Genomic DNA, 27,599 nt, shown 5'->3' on the forward strand with positions numbered 1-27,599 from the left:
AGAAACGATCAGCTGGCAGCCCCATCACTGCTTCGTACTTCAAAGCGACATCCAAATATTGGCTCGTTTGACGGTGAAAGGAAACCCCTGGGAGAGCAGAGCTTGGTGACAGGCCCAAATAAAAAGCAAGAGTTGTCCTTGGTGCTGAAATCTCAAACTAAATGATCAGGCCCTTTGCGCTGAAATATGGGCCACTTCACAATTAGCGTTTGGCCCAGACACAGGTGAAAATGAAGCTTACATTTGTTTAATCGTTTAGAGCATATCACTGATGTAATTGAAATTTAATTAACCCTTAGACTGCCCAGGGAAACCCCTTCCTTGCTGAGCCAACCAGGGTTATAAGTTTTCAAAAGCAAAACGCTGCTTAAGTCTTAAATTAAAACGGGAAATGCTGGAAATACTCAGCAGATCTGTCAGCACCCAGGGAAAGAAAAACAGAGTTAATGTTTCAGGCCAAGGAGCATTCAATTCCAGAAACCTAATACCGGTATTGTAGTAATAATCAGGAATAATGTTAATACCCAACTATATTGAACCCTTAAAGTATAATTTTACACAAAGATTTAAGAATTAACTGTGTTTGCTTTTCTTTCCATTTTGTCCCTGGTTCTCTCTTCCCTGTTTCTTCAATGTGTTTTAGCTTTACTGTGGTTTACTACCTGCCAAATGTAAAACACCCGATCTTTTCTAACATTTTTCCACTCTTGAAATAAATGTTTTACTTGTTTTATTTTTCTGCCTCCCATCCTCCATTTTACATCTTCTCCTGAAAAAGGGGTATTCATTGGCTATGGCCGGGAATTAAATCGCTCAGAATACAATGGTAGACATGATCGTATCTAACGCCACTGGTCAATCACATGTGTTTTTACTCATCAAAAGTGAGAAGGACAGCCATTATACTCAGCCCCTCTCACAAACAAGTAATATCTACAAGAGTAAAATTATCCAAATGTGAAGACGGTTAAAGTATTTTGTCAACAATAATATTCACACTCAGCCTTACCTGGTAGTGTGTATACTTGACAAATTGCATATATAATATGTATGCATAGATTATATATCGTCAGTGCATACCATTTATGCCTTCATATTGTACGTAGAGAATCATGGGTATCTTGAAGTAACTACTGCATTGAAAGGTAATTATGAATGATCAGCCCATCTTAATTCATCCATTCTGAAAGGTTCTGAAGTGGTCCAATTCTTTCTTAAATGCCTCACTACCTGATCTAGAAGCTTATTCCATACTTTTTGATTGAAGAAAAATTTCTTGATATGTCCTCAAATGGTTTTATGCAAGTTTGAACCTTTGTCCCTTTTTTAAAGCCCTCGCGGTTTAATTTAAAATGATACTCTTGGCTTATGAGCTCCACTCTCTGAACACCCTTGTACACCGCAGTAAAATCACCTCTCAGATTGTCTCCTTTAAGTCTCCTTTCTTCGTAACTCTGACCTCTGGGGGGTGAAGCTCATGGCTCTTCTCTGCACAGCCTCCAGTGCCTGAGTGTCGTCTTGACCACCAGAACTGGGCGCAATGTTCAACCTGAGACCTGATCATGTCTTACGAGTATATTACTTCATTGAGAGCCTCAGACGATATAATGAACTGTGATTGTGAAGCTGAAACAGTACAGAATTGTCATCAAAACCTCAAGAAAAGATTATAAGTAAAATTATTTCAGGATATTTTGTTTTATAAGGAGTTCAGCTTTGGCCCTCATTATCCCTCATTTGCCTACAATTCAAATTTTGGTAAATGTGATAAATCACTGCAAATTAATTCAATTCTAATCCATGCTCACTAAATGGAATCCAATATTAGACATGTATATTTAAGGGCAGGCGTATTATTAGGTATTTACAATTTTGAGCATATGCGAGATTTTACTGTTGGAGCCCCTGTTGATTTCCTCATTCCCAGTCACGTGGTATAGAAGTGGTGAGTCAGAATCACATTCCACAATAAATGCAGAAGGCAGCCATAGTATTTCAACTCTATAAAATAAGTTTAATTGACCATACAAAACCAAGTTCCAGAAAGGCGAAATGAGGTTTAGGCCCAGGCCTGACTCATGAGAACTAGATTAGGAAGGAGTCAGGATATTGTTGAGGCCTATTTCATTATTTTTTTTCCAATAATCTAAATTTGACTGCCAGAAAGTTGTTTTCTACGAATATCGCATGTGCACGCGAGTGCAAGACATATTCAGTTATATTTACAGTCAACAGAGAAACATTTCGACCCTTTGGCATAAAATAGTCGGCAAATGATGCTAAAGGACTTGTTCAGCGTTAAGGGAGGTTGAAATAATTTAAGGTTGCTTTGATGTTCTGCTGAAGATTTTACACGTTTCCATTATCCATGCAATTTCCTTGTGGTAACATCAGCAATGATTCAGCAGAAGAGCAGTCTGGTTTAATAAACGGCTAAAGTGAAATACAGGCCATAATTTAATGGAGTCCTGAAAGCTGAAAGACAAAGCTTGTGGAATGTCAGCAGAATTCGGAGACTGAGCTTCCCGTGCCAGCAAATTTTTTTTTTATTCCGTGTGATGGACAAGGCACCATTCTGTTTAGTGCCTCAATGCTGACTCCACCAGTTGTTTCAAGGAGGCATTTTGTTTGGCACGTTCTTGCTCTGCTGAGTTCAGTGTTCCTGGAACTGTTTGAATCAACCTCCATCGTATTTGGTATTCTGTGGATTTTTCTGCCAGTCCTTTTTTTTATTTTTTTGGATTATGTGAGGGCGTTGGGGAAGTAGTAGCCACACAAGGCACAGTAGTAATTAAGAGGCTGTTAACCCTCCTTAGCTTTGGTGTATGGGAGCCAGAATTAAGATTGAAAGAGCGTCAGAGTGATTCAGAATGAATAAGTCTGTTGAACATGGCGGGCATTAGGAACAAGAGTAGGCCACTTTTTAAAAATCTATTCTTTCATGAGATGTGGGCAACACTGGAAGGGCCAGCATTTGTTGCCTATCCCTAATTGCCCATGAACTGAGTGGCTTGCCACACCTTTTTAGAGGGCAGTTAAGAGTTAATCACATTGCTGCAGGCCTGGAGTTACATGTAGGCCAGACGAGGTAAGGATGGCAGATTTCCACCCCCCACCCCCACTCTAAAGGACATCAGTGAACCAGATGGGTTTTTACAACAATCGGTTTTCAATTCCAGATTATTGATTGAATTTAAATTCCACCAGCTGCCAAGGTGGGATTTGAACCCGTGCCCCCAGGACATTAGCCCAGCCCTCTGGATTACTAGCCCAGTGACATTACCACCACCTCCCCCCTCAAGACTTCTCCACCATGCAGTTTGATTATGGCTGTTCACACCTCAACTACTTTTATCTGCCTTTGATCCTTATCCCTTGTTGCTCTTTCATAGAATCATAAAATTTTACAGCACAGAAAGGTGCCATTCGGCCTATTCCGACCTTATGAGAGAGCAGCCCAATTTAGTCTCTTTCCCTAGTTTTTCCCATGAACCTGCAAATTCCTGAACAAAGAACCTATCCATGTCTGTTTTGGATTCAGCTTCAATTGTCCCAGCATCCACTGCCTTTAGAAGGGGAGAGTTCCGGATTATTGTTACGCCTTCTGTGGAAAGAGGTGATTGAAATGTAAGTTTACGAGACAATTGTTAATTTAAAAACAACACTCCTTTGTCATTTTGCATCATTTTTCTGTCATTCCTGTTTGGTCAAACAAACAACCTGTTCAGTGCAGCCCCCAGTGGCCATTAGAGTAATGTTGATATCAGCATGTTAATAATTACTTTCTCGACTATGATACCTCCTCCTTATGATTAATTGCCAGCATGAGTCCATTATTTGCATGCACCATGATTAGGTTTGCAATACAGAATGTGAAGCAAGTGTGAAGACTGAGCTCTCCCCCTTAATCCATGTTTTTATTTGTTTATCTTGGCATAAGTAATCTTGTCGTTATGTAACATGCTTATTGAGCACAGCAGGTGCTGTGCAATGCACGTCAAGCTGTTGCAGGTATGCAGAATCATGCAGTCTTGATCTCACGTTAATCGGAATTTATACTCGGTGTTACTTCACCCCATAACAACATGGTCGTCACACAAGGACTCTGGTTATGGGGACTAAATGCTTTTGGTCTAGATTATAATGAAGGTTGGAATAATGAAAAGTACAGTATCCAGAAAGGTCGCCGTCTCCTCACCTCCCCCATCAAACTTCCCACCTGGCTTCTTTTCGACAGAGAAATGTCCTGATCTAAGGATCGATGATAAATTATCTCGCCTCACCACGGGATGCTGTTAAGTTGACTGAGCCTCTGGACCGTGTGCCGCTTTTTAAACAGCGGGTGTGAGGAGAAGGCTAGTTTGCCCTCGTCTGAGGTGACACAAAGATTGCCGAGAAGTGAATAGCGAGAGTGAGAATTCAAAAGCGTCATTGTTGCCAGTCGTGGCTAACACGGGGTTAAAAGTACCTGTGCATAAATTGTGCGCCGCAGTATGTGCGCAAGTGAGGTGGGGCTTCCGGGGGGAAAAGTTGGCTCGGAGCTGATTACCTTTGTCTTTATTGCTACTTGCAGAAAGTGGAGCAATTAATATGGACAATCACACTTTGCATTCTTTCATTTGAGTTGCAGGGTTTGGTGGCTCGATTTGATGACTGTATTGATCCATTGTGATAATATTTTGCGCGAGCTGATTTTCATTCGTAAAACCCGTATTCCTCCCAGGAGCAATGACAGGACAAGCGTTTTGATGCAGCTGATGCGTTTATTGGCCGAAGATTCATTTGAAGGCACAGACATTTATTTTTTTCTTTGAGTGGTGCTCCCCTTTGCCTCTGGAGTTGGGCACTACAGTCACGGTGGCTGACGTCTCGCTTGCCGACCATCACCACTGTAAATCAGACATTTGACGGTGCAATGACGTGGCCGAGGAAGTATATTTAAGCCAAAGAAGAGGACAGGAGTCCTGAGACTGTTTCGGAATCCACAGGAGCAACCTCTAGCTTGCGCTGATTGCAGTAAAAGTTAGGACGAGGTCTCCCGATCTTGGGGCAAGACATCTTCGCGTGTCGAGGCTTTTAAAGATGCGTTTTCTCCCAGGTAAGAGGGTTAAAGTAGAGGGGGGTCCCGGGAGGGCAGCTCATCATCAACTCAAAAGAGGTAAAACATTTTAATGGCTCTCACCGTGGATGAGTTGTGACTTTGTTGGGACATCCTAGAGCTGGTCTACTGCTGATGCTGCCTGAGAAATGAGTCTCTGATTCACCCTGACTAACCTAGGCTTTCAGGCTTTTGATTTTCAGTTTTATTGAAGGGAGTATTTTATTTCTGGAGTCCTCCCAAGTTTTTTTTTGTGCCCTGGTCATGTAAGCATGCACAAGGGTAAGTATGTACCTCAAGTAATGTGCAAGTTAGTTCTCACTCTTCAGAATCTCTCTTAATTTGGGGGTAAGTTATTTGTCTTTACTACAATGCTGTTTGTCTGACATGTCTCCAAACAGCAGGGTGCACTTTACTAAGTTTATTCATTTCTCCTTGCTGACCTGATCTCCAATGGGTGCCTTTTTATAACCACAATTTCTAGTCAATCCACAGCCTCAACTCTCTGATTGTTATGGGAGAGTCTGCATTCTTGCTTGACGTTTAAAATGTGTTGGTTTTGCGGTCCCTCTCCTCATTAATTACCTGCGCCGTGCCTAGGACACTCTTACTGTGCCTTCAGTTTTTTTAAAAAGATAAGAACGCTAAGGCTTCAGTTGGATTTGCATTGACCTGAAGCCATCCTGTGCAAATCTGTGGAGGTCCATGTGTTGGCAGGACGAGGGTTAAACTGCTGCCTGTGAGGCAGCCAGCTGGCCGATGGTTAGACAATAAGCTGCCTCGCACAGCTTTCCGAACACAAGCTGAGAAGCTGGTTTTATACTTCAAACTAGATGGTTTTTTGTTTTACCTCCAGCGATTTGAAGGATTTGTGCGATACAGCAGCGGGTATTTTATATCGTGGATGTTAATTTCTTTAAATGAAGGCTTCTGAGAGTAGAATCACAAAGGTTGACGTCTCTGAACCATGAAAGTGAAAATAATAAGAAGTCTTTCGTTAGAGCATAGTGCTCACCATACGATGGAGCATTAGCATATTCCTTTAAAAATGCCTGAAGACCTATTCATTCAAATCTTTTGTACATCAGTGAGTGAATTGCAATTATAAACTAAACAGTTCACTTAGTGGGTTTGGTCTTTGATTTGAACAACGTGCTGTCTAATACCAGTAACACATGCCACTGCACTTTACTAGGGGGTTGTTATGAAGCAGGTTACAGTGACCTGTATGGAGCTCATCAGTAGCGGTCACCAAATTATGTTTGATATCACAAAGCACCTTATGTCATTTTACTCCGTTAAGGGCACTGCATAAATGCAAGTTGTTGTTGTAATGTTCGGCTGTTCCTGAAATGCAGCCATTATTCCAGCTCCAGAAGTCAGACTCTTACCTCCCATCCCTCGTGTTTTTGCCATGATGGAATATTAGTCACTTTTCACAATGTTTAGGTTCCTTTCCCACAAGACCTTGAAAATCAATATTTGTACGGATTTGGAAAAAAGAAAAAAAAAATAAGGATTTCAAATCTCAAGCTTTTTAAATTTATTTCTCTTTGTTTCAGTATCAGAATTTCATAATGAAATAACCAAAACAAAAAATGAATGTCATAAACTTCTGCTGTTTTTTTTATGGACTTTGTTTTGTGCTATTGCTCCTGTACAACATTGCAGTTCACACACTGATGTGAAGTATTATGACCTGATGTTACAATGCTTCTTTTACAGCCTATGGTCTGGAGTGAGTGTAATCTATGTGCTCTTCTCTGTAAACCTCTATATTCAAGCTTTCTTTGTGCTCCACTCTCCCTTTCCTCTCAATGTTGGCTGTTCAAATGGAGAGCTTTTATTTTCAGTGGGTCAAAGAGTTAATCCTTTATGGAGAGTTAAGCTGAGGCTGTCAATATTTGTAGCCAGTTCTGAAGCGTTTATACATTACATGTTCTTGCATGAGATCAGACGAATGTGCATGTGTGCTACATATGTTGAGGGAGGCAGGAGGGGAAGTGCACGGGAAGGGTGAGTCGGGGAATACAAGAGGTTGTGAAAGGCAATTATATTGCTTTCGTATAACTTCTTGCTCTTTATATCTCTCAGCCCAATAAAGAACGTCAATACTTGGTTTGCTTCTCTTTCGTTAATATTTCACATGAGCTGGAAATCCACTTATCAAGGCTACAGGAGTATTTCAGAGCTCAGAACATCTGAGGCGCCTGTTCCATTAGGAAAATGAAGGGAGTCTCTAGCACAGAATGGAAGGGGTTTTAAGAACATCGAGACAGTGGGACGAGGAACAGGATTGAGTTTTTAAGCTGATTAAAATTGCCAATTTATGGTAAGGGCTGATGGAGAGGAACCTCAAAGTTTGTTGATGGAGGGGATTTTTGTTCTGATTTGCCAGCAGAGGATATTCTTCTTTGCTCAGCTTTGCACATGATGCAACAGTGTCGACAGTAATTAATTTTAAATTAAAAATCCGTAATAAAGACTATTCAAACAAACTAAATAAACTGTTTCCTTTACAAAAAAAAAAACAAATTCTGGAAATCTGTAATATTTTTAAAAAGTGAAAATGCAGGAACCTCTCAGCCAATCGGTCAACACCAGATGGGAAAGACGAGTTGTACGTAGAACCCTTTCCCTATATCAATCCAGCCTCCGGTTCAGTTCTGACGTCCCTCTTTGTTTTTGGCTAGCCAGCCTGCCCCACACCAAGAGGTTGTGCCAACAGGGCTTGAAAACAAAAGACATGTACTCAGTGATGTGAACTGTTTCTGATAACAGTAAATCACAAGCGTTCTTATGGTTTGGGAACTTAAACTGGCTGTTGCATTTAAAAGCAAAATATGGTCAACGACAAAATATCAACCAGCAATTGTCCAGCTACTAACAATAAAATGTTCACTGGCGTTCAGAATTCCACTGGGGTCCTGATAGGATGTTGTGTTCTTTGGAAGTGAATGCTGATGACATTGTGCAGAATCATTTTAACCCAATTGTGATGCATCAGATGTCCTGTTCTGTCACTGCTTTTCCTGGTAAAATAGTACAATTTTTAAAATGTAAAATGGCCATCCGGGCAAAGGTCAATTGTATGATTGGCTGCTCCATGCTTGGAAGCTCATGAGGTGAGAGTGGATATCGGAAATTGAGGTGGAGAAGACAGTGCACCCAATTGGACAAAATTTCCAAGCCGTTACTTTTAGTGGATGGGAAAACATATGGACTGGGTGCACAATACTCCCTGATATGTTTATATCCCACCCCCGCTCATATTTCCCATTGCACCAATGTGACTGCATGTTTTATGTTGGTATGGGATGATATTTGAACCATACATTTGGTTCCAAATCTGGATGAGGTGGCCCTATGGCACTATGATTCACCCCAACACAGAGAGTGCAAGTTCTCACTTTAAGCTTTGAGTTCAGGCAGCGAACTGACCCACATGGTAGACAAAAGCTGACTATCCTACCTGTTCCTCTCTCAAATGAAATGTCACCACAAGTCAAAGGCCTAGAAATAGTGTGTAAAATTGTGCTTTCCCTGACGTGACTGAGGGAAGAAGGTACTTGCGTTTATATAGCTCCTTTACTATTGTAAAACATCCCGAGGCCTGTTAGAGGAGTGTAACCAGATAAATACTGACACTGAGCCAAAGAAGGAGATATTAGAACTAAAACAACAGCTTGGTCCAAGATGCAGATTTTCGTCTAAAATGAGGAGAAAAACTGGGAGTAGCAGAGAGGTTTAGGGAGGTAATTCCAGAGTTCACGATCCAAATGGCACAGCCACTAATGGTGAGGAAAACCGGATGGGCGTGAGAAGCCAGATTTGGAGGAGGGTTCTCATAGTTGTAAGGAAGCAGGAGATCACAGAGATAGGGAGGAACGAAGCCACAGAGGGAACTGAACACGAGGTTGGAGTGTTAAGTTATGGATGCATCTCATTCTTCCAATGGTATTTTAATAATTATAGCTAAAAAACAGCAGTTCGGCATTTTTCACTGGACTAGCACTGAAGCCACTGGGCACCATGCCTTGTTGATGTGCTGTAGTTAAGATTGGTAATAATTATCTCTTTAATGTTGCTGTTCTTCCCGTCTGCAGCTACCACTTCACCTACGCCTTGGTCAGGCCACGCAAGGCCATGCAACGAGAGCGATCGGCACTATTGTGTGAATGGAGGACAGTGTTTCGTTATCAATGGTATTAATAAACTCTCCTGTCAGTAAGTGAATCCAACCTTTCCTTCACGCTCTTCTTGCAGCATGTCTGCTCTAATGTCACCGTATAGAGGGTTTCATGACTTTGTGATTTATTACCAGTGATGCTGGTCAGCTGTTAATGATCCCTGTTGAACTGTAGTTTAAGATTGTCACTGGAACCCAGCTCTTGTACCCCAATCGCTAGAGAGCTTGAAATGTTGGAACTGCTAGACAAAAGATCCAAATAATTCACTTTCTACCATCTCAGCAGTCACATGACACAACAATAATGAGTTGTTGACAGCTCCTGGCAATCAATCTCCATCAATTAGTCTGCAATAGACCCAGACACGAAGTGAGGAAAAACTCCAATGGTGGAAAGCTTAAGCACCCAAACTCACCTGTTCTCTCCCAAACATATGCAACACTTACCACCCGTCAAGTCTCAAGTTACTTATCACTGGAACCTGGCCATTATACACAACTGGATTGTCACCACAACTTCAGGTTTAACATAAAGATACTGCATTTGAAGAGTTCTCGAGGTTGTTCTTCAAAAACCATCATTCTCTCTTTAAAAGAAAATACCGAATTACCTCAGCATCCATCCTCCACTTGAATCACACAACATTATATTAGTTATATAGCAATACTTACAAGCTATCTCTTTTACTTTCAACACCATATTGTAACTCTAAGTCCTGTGAATAGATCTTAATTTGCTAAAATCATCCATTGACTAGAAATCTTTCAAAACGAGAATGGTTTAAGATGAAAGCAAGTTCTGTTTTACTACTCCTGTTTTAAAAGTAAAACTGATAGTGATGGTAGAGACCGGTGCCTGTCTACTGGCTCAAGATTAAAGTGCATGTTCGACCAATTGCCAAATCCAAACCCTAACTGGTTCTTTTGTTATTCAGGCTCTAATTAACTGATTTGTTGTCCAAAAGCTGCGTGGCCCATGCATCTGCCCTTTGAACCCTTCTGATTGTCTTGTTACTTACATCTGAAGCATCCACTTGAAAAACATTGGAGCTTTCTCTATTGAAATACAATGTACCTCCCCTGGGGCACTGTCTTAAACCATTTTTGACTATAATACTAACAGATGAAATAGAGAGTTGTTATTTCTGGTTTTAAAGGAGCCTTTGAGCCTTGCTTTATTAAGTGCTTCCCTGTCCCACTCAAAATGCCCATCAGCATTTTGTTCAACTGATCCACAGCTGCCTGCTGTAAATGGCATAATTTTGAAAGGCTCTCTTCACCCACATGCACACATTCTTGTGTATACACACATGCAAACTTACATGTAGCACCCACAATCTCTCACATCCACCCACAAAATACATATACTCACACATGCGCATGCATAGTCTCTCTCTTTCTCTCTCACACACACACACTTTAATTAGTTTGTCACAAGGTTAGCACCAAAACCTGCCTGTAAGAGTAGACTTTAGTGCATAGAAACCTAGTTTGGTTATGAATTAAATCTGACATCCCTCATCCCCCATTCCCATCGAAGCACAGGTCAGCCAAAAGAGCGTGGTTCCATCCTTGGGCTGTACTGGGGTAGCTGATCTTGGGTGCATCAGTAGTTGGGTGCCCCATAATTTACCTCACCCAGCCTGGGCTAGAGAAGGAGCAGTGAACATGAGTTCTAACTGTGACCAATGTTCAGTGCTATCTGATAATGTGCACATGAATTCCAGGCGAGGAACACATCATGTATCTATGCAAAGCACATTAATTGCGTATCTCGCGTCATTCCCCTGACTCAGTGCATTAATGCTCATGAATGGGTGAGCTAGATGCCTGGTGCAGCAAAGAAGCTGCTATGTGAGAGAGAGAGATGAGCTTTGTTAGGAACAGCACTGTAAAACCTATATCTGCCTACCATCTCAGATGGATGCTATGGCTCTGCATGTGGCAGGTTATTTTGTACAGCTGACACATGGGACACCAGAAAAATGGGCGCTAGTGAATGGGTAGCTCCTTATATCTCCTGTAGTGGAAAAGAACATTGGGTGGAGTGTATTTGGGTTGCTGATTCACTGCCATCAATTTGGCGCTGTCGCCAAAGACCAGTGCGATGGTGCTCAAAGTAACCCCAGCCAATGCAGCTGGCATCTCTTGCATGTGGACCTTGTGAATGCTGTAAGCAATTTCCACTAGAAGGGAAGCCCTAATTTCATGACTGCTCCATGCAGACCAGCTGCTACGAGATGGCGTCTCCTATTGCCAGTGTGGCTCTTTCTACTTTCGCCCATCTGTCTCTGCACTATGATCAGTGTAATCCAGCCAGTTTGCAGCATATGCATTACTTGTACAAAATCAGGTCTAAATCAGCCACGATGCTAAAAATAAACAGGCTCCTAAAGGACTCACATTGCCAAGGTTAAACTTTTGAGATTGAAAGGGCTCACTTACCAGTCAATCCATTTGTGTAGAGGCAATTTTAGGCTGACCTGATCCTGATCCTTAAATAATTTTGAAATTTAAGTAAGTGGGTGTGGGTGCGCGCGAGTGAGGGTCTCGCACTCTCAGGAACACCTGGGTCATGCAGAGGGAAGAAGCAGGATTTTGGACTGATAGAATATAGCAGGGCACAGCACTGAAGTAGCATATTGCCCATACTATTCTGTCAAGGTAGGAGCAAATTAAACCCTGAGCACAACTTTAAAAGCACTTGTTTTGAGAATGCTCAATTATTCCATGACAACAGTGAGAATAGCTTCCCTGTCAGGCTCTGGGCAGATCTTAGTTTTTTTGCTCAGAAGTGCTGAAGACCGAGCCTGGGGTCTTTTTCTGGATAAACAAAAACTTGCACTTATCTCTGATGCAGGCCGTGAAAGGGGCAGGCTTGCAGATAATGCAACACATTTAATGTTGGATCTGCTGCCATGTAACAAGTTGGTAGCTATAGCTTTCCTTTGCAAGTCCTCCTTACCCACCAGGTCTTCCTGGCATCTGACCCCATTGAATCAATCTAGTTCAATGTAAGGTTTCCACCAATTATGGGACAGAAAGAGCAGTCAATACTATCATGGTGCTTAACCTGAAGCTAAATATAAAAGTAGCTGGAGATTGACTATTTCTAGCTTGAATATTAATATACAATTTCTAATGCTTTAATAGGAAGTCAATTATGTCTATTATATGATGGTGGCATAGTGGTAATATCCCTAAACTATTAATCCAGAAGCCCAGGCTAATGCTGTGAGGACATGTATCCAAATCCTACCATGGTACCTAGTGGCATTTAAATTCAATTAATGAATCTGGAATATAAAGCTATTCTGAGTAATGGTGACCATGAAACTATCATTTAATTATTGTTTAAAATAAAAACCATCTGGTTCATGAATGTGCTTTAGGGAAGGAAATCTGCTGTCTTTACCTGGTCTGGCTTACATGTGACTCCAGACCCACAGCAATGTGGCTGACTCTTAACTCCCCTCTGAAATGGCCCAGCAAGAGATTCAGTTGAAGGAAAATTGGAGATGGCCAATAAATGCTGGCCTTGTCAGTGACGCCCACATCCCCTGAAAGAATAAAAATTTCTGCTAATTTGCTCAACAATGAAGCCCATATGATGCAGGTTAATTCGAACCATTCATGTTAACTTAAAAACTACTCTGCTTTTCAGCCTTTTTATATTCAAAAGCAGGTTGTAATTTGCATTTCTGTGGAGTATTAAAGACCTCCAGCCTTAAAGAATAATATGGAATTGGATTGCACATATGGTTACTGACTGTTACGAAAAGAGTGGCACTGCAGATTATAAATTTTCATCAGCCTTGCTATTTACTTTTAATGTAATAAGCATATGGTCCACCCTGCACTGGCACACATGCACACCACACCACCCCCACACACCCTAACTCCCCAACATACACAGACACACGCATGCGCACACTCTGACACGCGTGCGCGTACACTCTGACACGCGTGCGTGCACACTCTGACACGCGTGCGTGCACACTCTGACACGCGTGCGCACACACGCTGACAGACTCACATGCAAACATAAAAACAAACATGCACACACACTGAGACATGCACACACATATATGCACACAGACACAGATGCGCACACTTGTCTGTCCAAGGAGGGGGATAAAGAAATAGTGTGAATAAAATAACCTTCCTGTCACATGCTCTGCAGTCAGAAGACTTCTGAAAGCTCCTTCCCCACATTAGGTCCTGCTTTCTATTTCAGAGCTTCCCTACAATGCTCACCCTCAAATTCTCATCACACTGACGATGTCTCCAAGACTAATTGAAGTCAGAGTGTTATTACATGAAATAAATTGGAAATTCCAACAGAACTATGAAAAAAACAATGATGCCATTTAAAAGTAAATGGTACAACTCGTGTGTAACTGAGCAGTGAATGAGAGGGAATGTGTTTTGGGATGGGCTGCTTACTAGATCAATGATTATTTGACAAAGGGCTCACTATTGCTATTCGATCCCTTTTCAGCCGAGTAGAATATTTGAAATGTATAGTAAATATATTTTTTAAATAATTGAAATTGGAACGATAGCCAGATTTTGAAGGGGCACCATTCTATAGTTTTTTTCAAACAATACATGTCCAGTTACCCTATTTGACACACTTGTACAACAGCAGTTTACCTCCATGGCTGGTACAAGCATCTGAAATAAAATCGGACACGGATGTACTGTTTGGCTTAAAGCTCTGATGAAGCAATATCCACAGGCACCTCCATCAATCAGCTTGGGTTTTACCAAATCATAATTAATGTGTTATATTGACAAAGCATAGCAACTGGCCATGATCACAATAATCATGGGTAAAAATGTAATAACACTGGCAATCTAAACAGCCCTTCCCTGCCCTGATTTCAGGAAGCTGAGTTGTGACTAGATAGAGAGGGTTTAAATATTCATAAGCATACCCAAAACACAGTGCCCAGTAAGATACTGCAGCCTAAGGATGATGTTTCACTCGTTATCCGTTAAATAGAGTGCTTTTTGGTGGTGACAGGGGAGTTAATAATAGTTTGGTCATTTGCCACGCTTAAGGTCTGAGGGTCTTAAGTATGAATGAGCATTGGATCAGCTCCCTCGTTAAGGCCACAGTCATTGATTTGAAAGAAAAAGGCAAATGCAAGAGATCCAGCCACATTTGTTGGGCTAGTGTAGGGAGAGGCCATTCCAGTGTGTTGAAACTGCCCTCTACCTGAATCAGAAGGTTGTGACCCCAACACTGCTTTCAAAAAGGGAAACAGAAAAATGTTCGGTTCCTCAGATTAAAAAAAAACGCACAATGACATAATCTTATCACCGGTGTAGTGGAATGGGGTGTTTCTGTCACATTGACACATGTTGTAATGCAGTTGGATCCTGATAAATATACAAATGCGTTGCCAAGAAATGTTATGCTTGGATTGAGATTCTGCTTGGAGCAGAAGTGCATTTTTTCTAGAATGGACCGCAGTAGGTTTTGGTCTCGCGAGGAGCTTTATTCCAAAGATAAAGGCACAAAAACAATCTCAATGATCTAACTGAGTCCTTTCAAAAAGATATATTCAATAATAAAAATGTGGGACATAAAAGATGGGAAGAGAAAAGGCCAGACAGGACATCGAGCCTGCTCTGTCTGATGATCACAGAAAGTAATTATCTAGACTGTTAGGAGCTCAATTGCTTCTGGACTCGAGCTGAAAATTTGCATCCTGTGACTCATTAGCCATTTAAGCGGCTCAAGTAATGTCGGAGACTGACAAAACGAGCATTCCAAAAATCTCTTCATTACTAAAATTCCATACTGCTGTGTTTCCTTAAATATATATGGAAAAAGGTATTTGGGTTGGCAGATCATAGAGGCTAAAACTTCCTACCTCCAAAGTGTCTGATTCACATTAAGTGGGTTGCTATCTTTGTTTTATTGGGCATTTTGCTACGCCAATTGGTGGCTGATGCTTTTTGAGTTAATGACTTGTGGGACCGAACTGATAAATTGGCCATAGTGGTTGTGACAACAGTTAGAATTGGAGCTACAGGCTCAATGTGCCTGTAAATAAGGTGCAAAATAGCAGGCACACAATGGAATACCCCTTTCTTTAACTTTACAAACCATGCTGCAATCTTTTGGCCAAAAGATTCTAAAAAATTTAATTTGTGTTTGGACCAGTAACTGTTATATTACCGAGGAAATTTAAAACCAACAAACCAGGTAATGGTACATTACACACACCTTTATTCAGTGTGTCATTTATGTCTAAAAGCTTTCTTGAAAAGGGTTGGATATTGAATGGTTCCTAATGACTGGTATTATTACCCTGAAGCCTCACACTAGAGACATGAGCATATGTGAAGCCCAAGTGGCAATTTGCTTGCGCTGTCGCTTGTAAACCTATAAGTAATCCTGCAAAAAAATAATTATCCTCAAAGGAGAGGCAGCCACACAAAAGGAATGATAGTCGGCCATTAAATTCAGGCAGCCAAGCTGCCCAGTTGCAATGAGCAGCCCTCCTCGACGTGAATTCGCCCGTGATTTCCAACACCTTAGTTTCCTTTAAGTGTCATGCCTAAGACCGTTTGAGTTCCTTTGTTTCTGTTTGTTTATGTCCGATTTCTACCCTCCAGGTGTGATCCCGGATTCACCGGAGAAAGATGTACAGAGACTGTACCCATGAGAGTCTTTACACCTGAACGTATGTGAAGATATAATCATGCCTGTGTTTTTTTTTCCTCTCTCCCCTGCAGCTCAACAGAAATAGTCCTTGGTGTTGTCACTGCTCAGAAAGAAAGATGCTTTTAAAATGTGAATTTTTTTTTGATTTGGGCAACTTCTGATAATGTAACCAGGCCCTCAGTAATCTGGTACTGTTTGCTGTTCTTATCGTTTTTTTTTGTATTTTTACTTTGAGAAACAGTACAGTACAGATTCAGTTCCTCACCATTGTAGGATGTGTTTACAGCTATTAAAATCTTCTCCATCCTTTTCACTCCCCAGTCGTATAGTTCAATGGTCCCAAAATATTTAGACAGGAATTGGAGAGGGTCTTTTCCGAGGAACTAGATCATGAACAATCTCCTCCCATATGCACAAGTGATCACTCAGAAAAGGACTTGGTCAACAGTACTTATAAATTGATAGAAATTTGGCACTTCCAATAAGGCAATTCTAAAATCGAAGATTAAATTTTGCTTCATCTAAATTTGTAAATATGCACTCTCTCTAATGTTCTTTCTCCCTTAACTTTAATTTGGTTCGGAGGTACAGCTCCAGACTCACTTGAAGGAGTTGAATTTTCATGGCTTGTAAATGCACCTGCTGAATATTAAAAAAAAAATCTTTTTTTTTGCTGTCTTAAACCAGCAATTATTGAGCGTTGCGGAGATGATGATTTCCAGGTAAAATGGATTAAACGGTGACCACATCAAGGTAATGAGACCTGGTGCTGAAGGTGACTCTATCCTGACAGTTACTTATCTTCTCTCTCCTCTCTTTCTCTCTCATTTTATTTGTCTTGTCAGGTGTCCAAATGAATTTACTGGTGACCGCTGCCAAAACTACGTAATGGCCAGTTTCTACAGTACGTCCACTTCTTCTGTCATCCCCTGAATTGAAGCATGCTTTGTCACACTGTTGATTCCTGCTCCTGCTGCTGCTGCTGCCAGTGTTGTTGTTATTGCTGCTACCGCGGTTTCACCTCGACCTCAAATTTCTATCTTCACTCGGACAGTACCCCTTCCCCAAGAAGAGAACAAAAAGCAGGTGGACTGAAGCCATTGCACCCGCCTGCAGCATGCAATCAATAGCAGGACTTGCAGAGCAGTGTTTAGTGTTGCATTTGTCGATCAGGATAGCAGATTTGGAGGTGAAAGGGAGGTGAAGGGGTAGGGGGTGTAAATGAATGTGCTCACTAGAAAGGGGCAAAGGCAAGAGGAAGATAGACCAACAGATTGCAAGTAAAAAGTGAAGGTTCCGAGATAATGAGGTTCAGTAATAAGGATTGCAGATTTATGCGGAATATCATGGGATGAAAGTTAATTCTGCTCGGTAATAAGGACTGTAGATTCAGAAGGGTCACAGAAAGATGACAAGGAGAAAGATGACAGTGTTTAACAATAAGCACTACAGATTTGCAATCATTCCCAAGGGGTGATGTCTGGCAGAGATGTTGATGTTCAAAAGGATTGGAGATGAAAGAAAGATGACTGGGAGATGGCTTCGCTAATTAACAACAAACACAAAATAATTCGAGACAAAAATGATAGGAAATCAGGCAGTATGTAACTATTAGAACAAAAAATATTATTTGAGAACTCACCTCAGCACATAAAGGTTCATTGTAGCATATACCTTGGTCATGAATTGATTTAGTGTTCACCTAATGCCTCCTTGGAGGGGAATTTTAACTTTCGGTGACAGTGTAAATTGGCATATCTAACCGGCTGGACACTGAACTCAAGCCCAGTTTGCCTTCCATTCGAGTCACCATTTTATACTATTGCCAAAAGTTGAACTGAATCCCCAATGACTTTACCTAGTAAGGTCGTGTACTCAAACCCCGGTCTGTGCTGAGTCCACTGACTTCAGTCAGCATTTAAGTAGGAGCACGATATTTAGCCCCCAGTATCCCTTGGCTAGATAGTGAGAAAAATTTGAAAGGGATTCCATTCCTGTTCACTAGTCAACATCTACTCCGTCGATAGTGAATCTTGGTGACTGGGCACAGCTTCTTTCCACAGCTCAATACACGATCCTAATTGTCCCTTGGGTGGGGCACTGGAGGGGTTCCTTGTCCATGTGGAACCCAGACCCAAGCAAGGAGTGTTGATGCTTTCAGGACAGGAGGAGACAACAGTGGAGAAAGCACAAAAGCAAATTCATTGCAGAAAGCTGAGATTTTATGTACCGATCCGGTAAAAGGCATAACCGTTTTACCAACTTGTAAAATATCACAGCTTTAAAAGTAAGTCACTTCATGATTGTTTCACAGATAGAGAACCCATATAGTTGCTCCTGCTATCAGTTTTGTAGGACTCCAGTGATCAGTGTTATTTGGAAGGAAGGAATTGGGGGCAAAGTGAGGGGGGTTTACTGTATGGTCATTAAATTGTAACATAAAGTGAGGAACTGTAGCATTGAAGACCAACAAGGAATATAAAACCACAGCAAAGGCACAGACAAAAATGGATACAAGTACAATAGCTGTTAGATATTGATGGCAAGATAAATGATGATGCCATGCTCTGTAACGTCTACACAGCAGCTTAGCTAAGGATCTGTGACTCTACATGAAACAAACACAATGGTGACTGATGGAAGAGGGAGAGACTATTTTCTGTGGCATTATAAATCACCCCGGGCCTCTTGCTTAGTGCTAGCTTAATCAATAAAAGCCAAGGATGCGTCCAAGAGGAATGAAGAATAAAGCAAGGTGGGGAACTGTAGGGATCAAAGAAAGATAGTATGTTAGCAACAGTACACGTTTGTCACCGTCACATTCTGCAGTTGAGTGTTGGAGTCCTACAGAGCAAAGCTACAAAGGGAAAACCCAAAGAAGGAGATTGCAAGAGTAAGCAAGGATCCTATTCTTTCAATTTATTGTTGGAACTGTGAATCATTATAAGGTGAACAGACAAGAGTTAAAGCAAGGGCACAACTTTAAATATGAGAGAGTCAGGGAAACAACAGGGACATGGTTAACTCATTGAGTACCAAGATTGATGTTAAACAAGTGTACTCTTCTTGTGAAGCAATACGCCATTCATGATATCAGTCTGATATATGGCTATTTGTGGACTAGCACCAGAAAGTGATGGTGGAAGCGCCAAAACTGCAGAAAAAAACCCAAATGGTTCACTAATATCCTACAAGAAAGGAATCTGCCACCCCTACCTGATCTAGCCGTCATGTGATCCCAGTCTCACACCACATGGTTCATTCTTAATTCCCTCAGGGAAACAAAGGATGCACAGTAAATGTTGCCTTCCCTATGTTTCCCTATCAAAGGACCAGTAAGGAAAGAAAATAGGAACACATGACGGGAGAATGCTCCCGTGAAGATTTATGGTCAGAGTTCCAACGGCCCAAGGAAACATGCTAAAGGAATCCATCACAACTCTCACAGTGGGTGGTGAATTTCTTTAGTTCTCCGCTGGGCCCTTTATTGAGTGTTTCCCTTGTGCGTTAGGTACCCCCAACATCTTACCCAACTCATTCCATTGCCCGTGCTCCTTTTGACCTGTATCAATCAGTCTACTGAGCAAGAAGGCACAAAGCATCCTTCAGCCCACTTGTCCCATCCCCTGGCCAGAGAAAAGATGTGAGGTGTCAATAATGATATGCTGAGGAAGTGTACAAGAAGAAAAATTGGGCACATATACAGGCCATTAGAAAAGTGGGCATTTCCCAAAGTACAAAACTTTGCAGGTATGGAGTGACATAATTGATGTCAAAGGAATTGGAAACCCCATTCTGGGTGCCCCCACATAAGGAAGAGTATAAAATCAATGGAAAAAGGGATAAAGCTACAGTGTAGAGACAGCCATGAGAAATTGGGGCTTTTTAACAGCTGAGTAAGTGGCAATTTGTGAAAGGGCTGTGAGATTATGAAGACTTATAATAAATTGCTGCAAAAAGAGACATTCTGTCAAAGCTTTTCGCCTTGCACTCATCAGGACAGACTCGCAAGAATACCAAATCTAAAAGGAACAACAATTCATGCTGTATGAGAAGAGCGTGCTTATTAGTTGGCAAGAATACTAAACAGCACCCTCTTCTCATGCAGTATAAATTGTTGGCCCCTTTGGATTTGGTATTCTTGTGAACCTGTGCTGATGATTGCAAGGTGAAAAGGTTTAACAGCATGTCTCTATTTTTAGCAATACTCAAGTTCAAGAGGAATGAAGAATAAAGCAAGGTGGGGAACTGCAGGGATAGGTATACTATCAAGTGACAACTTAGATAGTTTGTTTCTACTAGATTGACAAAATAATAACAAGAGGACACAACTTGAAAATAAGCACAAAAAGAATTAAAGGTGAGGTTAGAAAATGAATCTTTTTGGGAAGAGTGGGGAGAATATGGAATTCTCTGTCTCAAACTGGTGTCACAGCAGAGTCATAAGTCATTTTAAGAGTGAGCTGGATAGTTTTAAAAACAGGAGTGTTACAGGGCGTGGAGCAAGCAGAAGGATTGGATTAGATCATGTGGAATTTTAAAGTGAGTGGAGAGCGAGGAAGAATATGGGATTAGACTGGGTCTGATGTTAAGACTATAGGTGGGAGAATGGCACTAGGCTAGGTTGAGAAAAACACTCGGGTGGAGTTTATGGGCAGGATAGTCTCTTTTTGAGCTGTAATATTCTATGATTCAATGCAGAATAGTATTTTCTCACCTCAGAGAGGGACAATCTTGGAAGACACGAGGAAGTGGGGCTATGCAGGGTTGATGCACTGTGTTAAAGAAATATTCAGAAGCAGGGACTGTGGTTCTTTGGGAAGTAGAATGGACAACACCAATTTTATGCAGATATTCCATATTAGTAACTCATAGTTTTGCCATTTTCTCGTTAACACAATTAACACAACACCCACCCCACTTTCGCCTGACCCAAAGAAGCATTAATTTCACCGATGTGATGAAGTCATGGGGTGAAATTCAACTGCAGCAGAAGTGCAAAATGGATGGGAGCAGATTGGCTGCCCAGTTGAAAGGACAGTTGTCCGGGGTGTCTAACGTGCAGTCAACCCTCTATAACCCATTTCCTGCCACTGCCAAAAGTTAAAAATCAGCCCTTTGGTAACAACCTGAGGAGTCCAGGAAAAGGGCAAAAAATATCCATTCCAGGCTGCACCTTTTTATACTGTGGGGGCAATTGTAGGAAGGAATCTGGGCATCCACCGATTCTGCAGAGCAGCCACTCCTGTGTCAGGGATTTCTTACTGATGTGTGCAGAGAGGCAAACAAGGCAGATTGTGAACTTGCAGATTTCACAGCGTAAGTGTGTAACTCACATTGCAGAGTGCACCTAGATATTTGCACAGCTCACCAGTCATATACCCTTGCCAGCGGGTCTCCGAATGGACAGATCTGATCCCTTTCTGGAATCAATGTCCAATGAACAGTACAAACGTTTGCAGCTTGGCTCTAACAGTAGCAATCTTAAAAGCATAATTGGGACCTTCAGTAACTGTGAAACACAAGCAAGACAGGAGCTTTGACAGTTTAAAGAAAAACAGGCTCCCTCATGCCACAATGTATGGCAGTGATATTTTGGTGTTTACATTAGCAGAATAGACAGCAAGATTGTGAAATAATGGACACAGGAATCCTTATCAGGACTGGCAAATGGCTCCCACTGATCCAGGCTGATGATCCTCGTCTGATATGCGGATGCCCCCTGGAATTGGAGAGTGATGTCACTTAAAGGGATTCACTCACCAACTTATGACTGAATCATTTATGCTCTTAACGCTCAATCCATTTTATATTATGGACCCTGTGTAGTCTATAGGAAGGAGGTATATGTACAAGATAAAGCTTCAGGGGCAGGGGTTTTCCTGTGGAGGAGTTCTTGTTGTGCAAGTGACATGAGATGAGGGTAGGCAGAGGTGTGCGGGGGCACAGAGTAAAGAACCAGAGGGAAATGGACAGCAATAAAAGCACTTGGGTAGGGTGGGGGGTAGGAAGAGAGAGTAGAAGAGGAAGACCAGGTGAGGAAGGGAAAGGATGAAGAGTACCAAAAAAGGGAGAGGGAGAGTGAAAAAGACAGTGAAGGAACCAAGATGATGAGGGAGATAAAGTATGAGGGAAGGGGTGATGGAAGAGGGAGAGTGAAAACTGCTCAAGATGAGCCTCACAAGCAGGCTGTCAATAAATGAAGTCCAAATATTCTAGCATGAAGCCGAGGCAAAATTGACAGAAATACATTGTTTAAAAATTCAGTGATAGCCATCAGCAGGGCAGGATAGGAGTGAACTGAAGAATTTTACCCCACACTATCACTGGGCCAATGCAGTGTTCCAAATCTATTAGACTACCCTGAGCAAAAAATTGTCCCCTCTATGCGAGAATAATTGGAAAGGTCAGTATGGCCTTTTTGCAATAACACTTCCAACTTCCCGTTATACTTGAGATCCTCCATCACCCGTTTAGTTATTAGCGAGATCAAAAACAGGAAAGTAATTGATGGTTAAAAACTGATTGGCGTATATTGTGCTGGTTTATCATTTTTTGCAATAAAAAGAAAAAAACAGAGGGAGAATACTTTTCATATTTGGTCTCTCCGCTATTGGTAAATTAATATATCAGTGTGAAACTTTACATTACTAAAATATCTTTAAATCTCTCCCACACCCTGTTTAGTTGGAAAAGATTATTTTTATTTATTTATGTGAGCAGTTTTGGCAAGGCCGACATCCCTAGTTGCCCTGAGGAGGTGATGGTGGTGGACCTTCTCCTCGAACCACCGCAATCCCTTGCGGCGATGTTGCCTCCACAATAGTGTCAGGTGGGGAGCTTCAGCATAACAAATATGAAAAGGCTGATTGGCTGCAAGAAGCTGTATATCAAGCCCAGTGCTGAGGATGGGTCTGCTATCTGAATAACATACTGAGGAAACATTAAGGAATGTTGATAGCGTTATGAAGGAAACAACAGCTCAGACGTCTTGCCTTCCGAAAGCACGATACTGTAACTCCAACCTTCCTGTAGCCTCAGACAGAATGTTGCTCTGACCAGCCTCAGGCAATATGCATTCCAATGAGTGCCCAATGATTGTGTTATTACAAAAAAACAAAGGGAAAAGGATATGATAAGGGTCCACTAGTTCCAGCCAAATGCAGCTGATAATTCCTCAATTGCGCATTCCAGAGCTCCAAACCTCTATTTATTTATTTTTCCAAACAAAACTATTGGACAGATAAGGCTTGGGTCCAATGTACACGATAGCCGTACACAGGATGGTCATGAATGACCATTTATTCCACTGTTCGTTTTGATAGCACTTTTTCACCCGCATTTTATTATTTAACTTTATTCTGACCCAGCGGAGCTCCCATTAAGCCATTTATCTGTTAATATTTTAAATGTCTTGTTATCTGCATGCACCTATCAGCTTATGCTGTTATAAATTCTTACATTTACGATGGGGACAGCTTATGTAAATCTGTTGCACAGTAATTATATCCTGCGGCCAGTGTAGATACTATAGCCAGGATTCAGTCAGGCCGAAGGGGGTCTCACCCACTGGCCGGGGAACAGACAGTGGAACCCCTGTAAGTTCCATGGGGGAGGCCCGATGGAATCAATTGCCCCTCGGGCACTTCACTGGCCACTATCATGCCTTCCCTGCTACTGAGCTCGGAAGTCCAGCCAGTCAGAGCCTGGCACCGCCTCATGCGGCCAGCACCAGTGGAAGCAGTGACAGCACATCCACCAGAGGCTCAGAATTGCCCAGGAAGCCCAGGCCACAGGAGAGTGAAGTTGGGATGGGGGTTGCGAGAGGAGGGAAGGGGGTAGGAGGAAAATTAAAGGGAAGTGGGTGGCTTTCAGCTCACCCTCCTTCCAGATGCTGGGTCCATTGATCGGGCACGGAGTGCCTGACTAGAAGGCATTCCCCCCCCCACATTGAAAAGCCGCTGACAATCCCTGGGTTCACTAGGTGGACCTCTGGGGGGGAGGAGGCGGTGGTGAGGGAAAGCCACGCAGCCTCCATTTAATCCCTGAGCCACCGCTAAATTGTGGTGGACTCGGGATTATACGTGTCAATTAGCTCATTAATGAGCCTAATTGACATCCCGGCTCCGGCGGCTGAGAATCCCGCGTCAGCCCCTTCCACCCTCCAACTTAATCGGGGGAGGCCTTAACACGCCGGGAGACTGAAGTAGGGCCCCTTCCATGATTAAGTGGGCCCAGACGCCATGTTTCCCGCCGTGACAGACTGTATTAGCACCACCAACTGGTGGGAGGGCTTCATTACTGTGCAACGAATTTTCCATGGACTGTTCCTCTTCTGTAAATGTGGGTATAGGATCTCATAATAAAATATAAGGGTGCAATTTTGTTGCCAGTCCAATTATTCCCCAGCCTTTAACCTCCTTTCACCTGAAGATTACATATGATTTAGGCTCCCTGTGTGGAAGCCATTGCACTGAATATCAGCACACCACCCCCCCACACCCCCACCTTTTAACATTACCATACTATTTAATACCTCCACACTCTGCACTTAAGGTTTCACACAATGATGTTGTCTGTTGATGTTTTGCAAATAGCTGACAGAAATGATTTTGTTAAATTGCACTCGGCCTAAATTTTAGTGTCAATCTGCTTCCCAGGTCAATGTAGTTTTAGACAGTAGCTATCCGGAAGTAAAATTGTCCTTTGGTGTGTCCATTTCAGCAAATGTGTTGCATCCTTTTGTCGTTACTGAATTGCCCTGCTGGCTCAGCTGATGTAGAAATAGGGAATTCAATGTTTTGCTGTATTTAATGTTTAAGATTAGGCGGGAAAAAATTGAAACCGAACTGAGTTGCTCCTTATTTACTGGCATTGTTACTGTCGTGTTGCATTCCTGTTTGAGTTGGAAAGCCAATTTGTAGGAGTTTACAAGGTAGAAAATATTTTAAGTGGTAGCCTGACAGTAACCAGATAGCTTTAATTGCTGTAGCCAGTTCTTTAATGCAACTGTCTGTATCCTTTAGTTAGTTGAATGGCATAGCTTGGTGGGGTTCAGTGAAGGGTTCAGATGTCTGTGGAATGAGTGATGCATGCTGAATCAACAAGTCCCCGTGCCATGAGCATGCTTCCTTAATATTGTATTATCCATTCTAACGTTCGTGCAATTATTTTGTTTTACCCATTTTTGATGACCCTCTCCTGACCCCTAATCTGAATGAATTTTCCTCTCCCGTGACTGTAGTTCCGCCTAACATTTGCCTAAGTGTAAATCAGCGATATTAGTGTACCAGTATGCATGCTGCAGCATGCCCGCTATTTAACCCTTGCTTTGTTTCTCTTTTCTAACGTAACTAATGTGTATTGTTAGTGGTGCTCATGCAGGACCATCTGAGGAAACTAAAGTTTAATCCTTCAGATCATTTAAGGCAAAAATTAAGCGAGCATTTTGAAATCACCAATTTTGTGCAGTAATTTGTTTTTTTTTTCCCTCGACGTAATATTTGTTTTGAAGGGGCAATTATTACCACGATCGTCAACTTGAATTTTTAAAATAATAATGCTCCACACCTTTACACGGTGCCTTTTTGAAGTTATCTGAACTTGGTGGGTTTGAAAATACACTTCAGGTCAGGCTGATCGTTTCACTCCCTTGCAACCCAACAACCGAGCAGGATTTTCAGGATATTTAAACGATGCATTGGCCGTGTGTGTCAAAATATTCGAGCACGCTGAATTTCGAGCTCTGTTCGACATCCTCCGAGCAAACATCCATCATTTGGGGTGGGGTTAGATGACTCCCTCTGACTTGGGGCAAATAGAAAAAGAACGCAACATCTTTAGGTGTAATTCAGTGAAAATAAATATCCGGCCGCACTACACATTTTTCCTGAACACAAACCTCACTCCTTTAAAAATTTCACTGCTGTTGACCGTTCAGGTGCCTTGGACATAAATGTAATTTTTTAAAAAAAATATTATTTCACTGGGCCTGAACCCATCTAAACAAACCAGCCAGTAAACCATTTTGCGAAGTTCAGATAAACTATGAAAGGCATCGTTCTGCCTCGTGAAACAAAAGGGAACCCAAAAAAGGAAAAATCAGCTGAATCTCCCCCAAATGTCCTTGCATCGTTACCAGAAAGTTTTCTTATATTTTATTCCTCCGGACAAATGGATTGCCGACTATATTTTCAAACCTCCGGTGTTTTTTTATTTCTCTTTCCCCCACTCCCCCCATCCCCCAGCACTCGTGTTCTCTTTCTTTGAAAAGCATGTACTTTGCACCAGGATAAAGCAGCTTATATGAGCACAGTCTCCTCCGGAATGTTGCCACTCATCTTTGTCTCTCGTGTGCAGGCTAATCATGTTACTCGTGTGAATTTTTTCCCCCAGTATGTTGTACTGCTCTTCTCTGAAACTTTTTTTCCCTTGTTTTTTTTCTTTCTTTTTATTGTCAACTTTCTGCATTGGCAGAGCATCTTGGAATTGAATTTATGGGTATGGACAAATCATTCCTTTTAATCTGCAGAATCAAACCTGACAGCTATGACCTGCCTTCAATTCCTAACTCCGTTTCTCTCCCCCTCCCCACCCCTGTTGCTTTTGGAAGGGATGATCCAGCCATAACAGCCTGTCTAGCACTTGGCCGCACTTTTTGTGGGTAGCATGTAGGACATGAAAAGGGAGCTGCTCTTTCACGTCAGCTCTGGAAACTCGATTTGTAGAAAGGGAGCAAGCCATTCAATCCCCTCAAAGCTGCTCCACCATTCATTTAGATCATGGATGATCTGTACATCCGCTCTATTAGTCTAGATTTGGATTTGACTTTGACCTCCTTATTTACGGCCTCCTTAGAGTATTTCTTTTGACGAATTCGAAATAAGTAACTTTTAAACGACTGTCACAGAAATAGTCCACTGATTGTTTAAGTGCTATGCCAGCTTTGTTACATAGGTTGGTTAGGCACCATGCATTCTCTTACTAAATGTAAGGACACATTTTAATTTGAATGTGTGAAAAAGCAAGAGCCAGCGCAGTTATCAAGGGAGCAACTTCTCCTGAGTGGGTTACTGTAAAATCCTAACAAGGCTCTCTTTCTTGGAGTCAGCATAAATATTTCTGCCATTTCCTCGTCCCATTTTTCAACGTCACAAAACGAGGAATAAGCTCTAAAGGTGTGGATTCTAAAATAGCAGATGCTGCGATACAAAAAATAATTTAAAGATGGGTTTCATGTCCAAAAATACAAAACTTGGCAGCCCTTCATTCCAGTTTGCAGTCACCATACCAGCTCCCAAAGAGATTAGACAAAATGCGGAAAGCACTCAACGATGTGCCATTGAATTTTGAACCTCTCCTTTCCCCTTTGGTTGAATGTTTCTTGCATTTTGTGAACCTTTTGCAATTTAACTGGTAATTCAAGCCACTTGAATCTAGAACAAACAAGTTAGACGATAAAGGCCTCAAAATTGAAGAGTGCAAGCTTGTGATCTGCAGTGAGAGTGGTCTAACAATGCCACAAATGGAAATTGAGTCTATTTATAAGGATAGCAAATACACTTGTAAAAAGTAAATGATATTTCTGGCTGAAGATTTGCAATAAGACGAAGCGATCTTTACTGACTGGC

The 27,599-nt window shown here is 41.8% G+C and overlaps 1 protein-coding gene across 3 annotated transcripts in view; it reads left to right on the forward strand.

Annotated features, from left to right (window-relative positions):
- The window catches only part of nrg1 (neuregulin 1), a 191,253-nt gene that overhangs the window by 141,441 nt on the left and 22,213 nt on the right, over positions 1-27,599 (forward strand). Inside the window, exons 4-6 of one of the 3 annotated variants that reach the window (XM_078534387.1) lie at positions 9,205-9,325; positions 16,815-16,873; positions 26,446-26,469. In XM_078534387.1, the coding sequence (XP_078390513.1) occupies positions 9,205-9,325; positions 16,815-16,873; positions 26,446-26,469 (204 nt within the window). Of the gene's footprint in view, positions 1-9,204; positions 9,326-15,920; positions 15,989-16,814; positions 16,874-26,445; positions 26,470-27,599 lie in introns of all 3 variants that reach the window. The other 2 variants (XM_078534464.1, XM_078534547.1) reach the window with 2 other exon arrangements.

This window comes from Cetorhinus maximus, chromosome 1 (assembly GCF_964194155.1).
Source record: "Cetorhinus maximus chromosome 1, sCetMax3.hap1.1, whole genome shotgun sequence".
Lineage (NCBI taxonomy): Eukaryota > Metazoa > Chordata > Chondrichthyes > Lamniformes > Cetorhinidae > Cetorhinus > Cetorhinus maximus.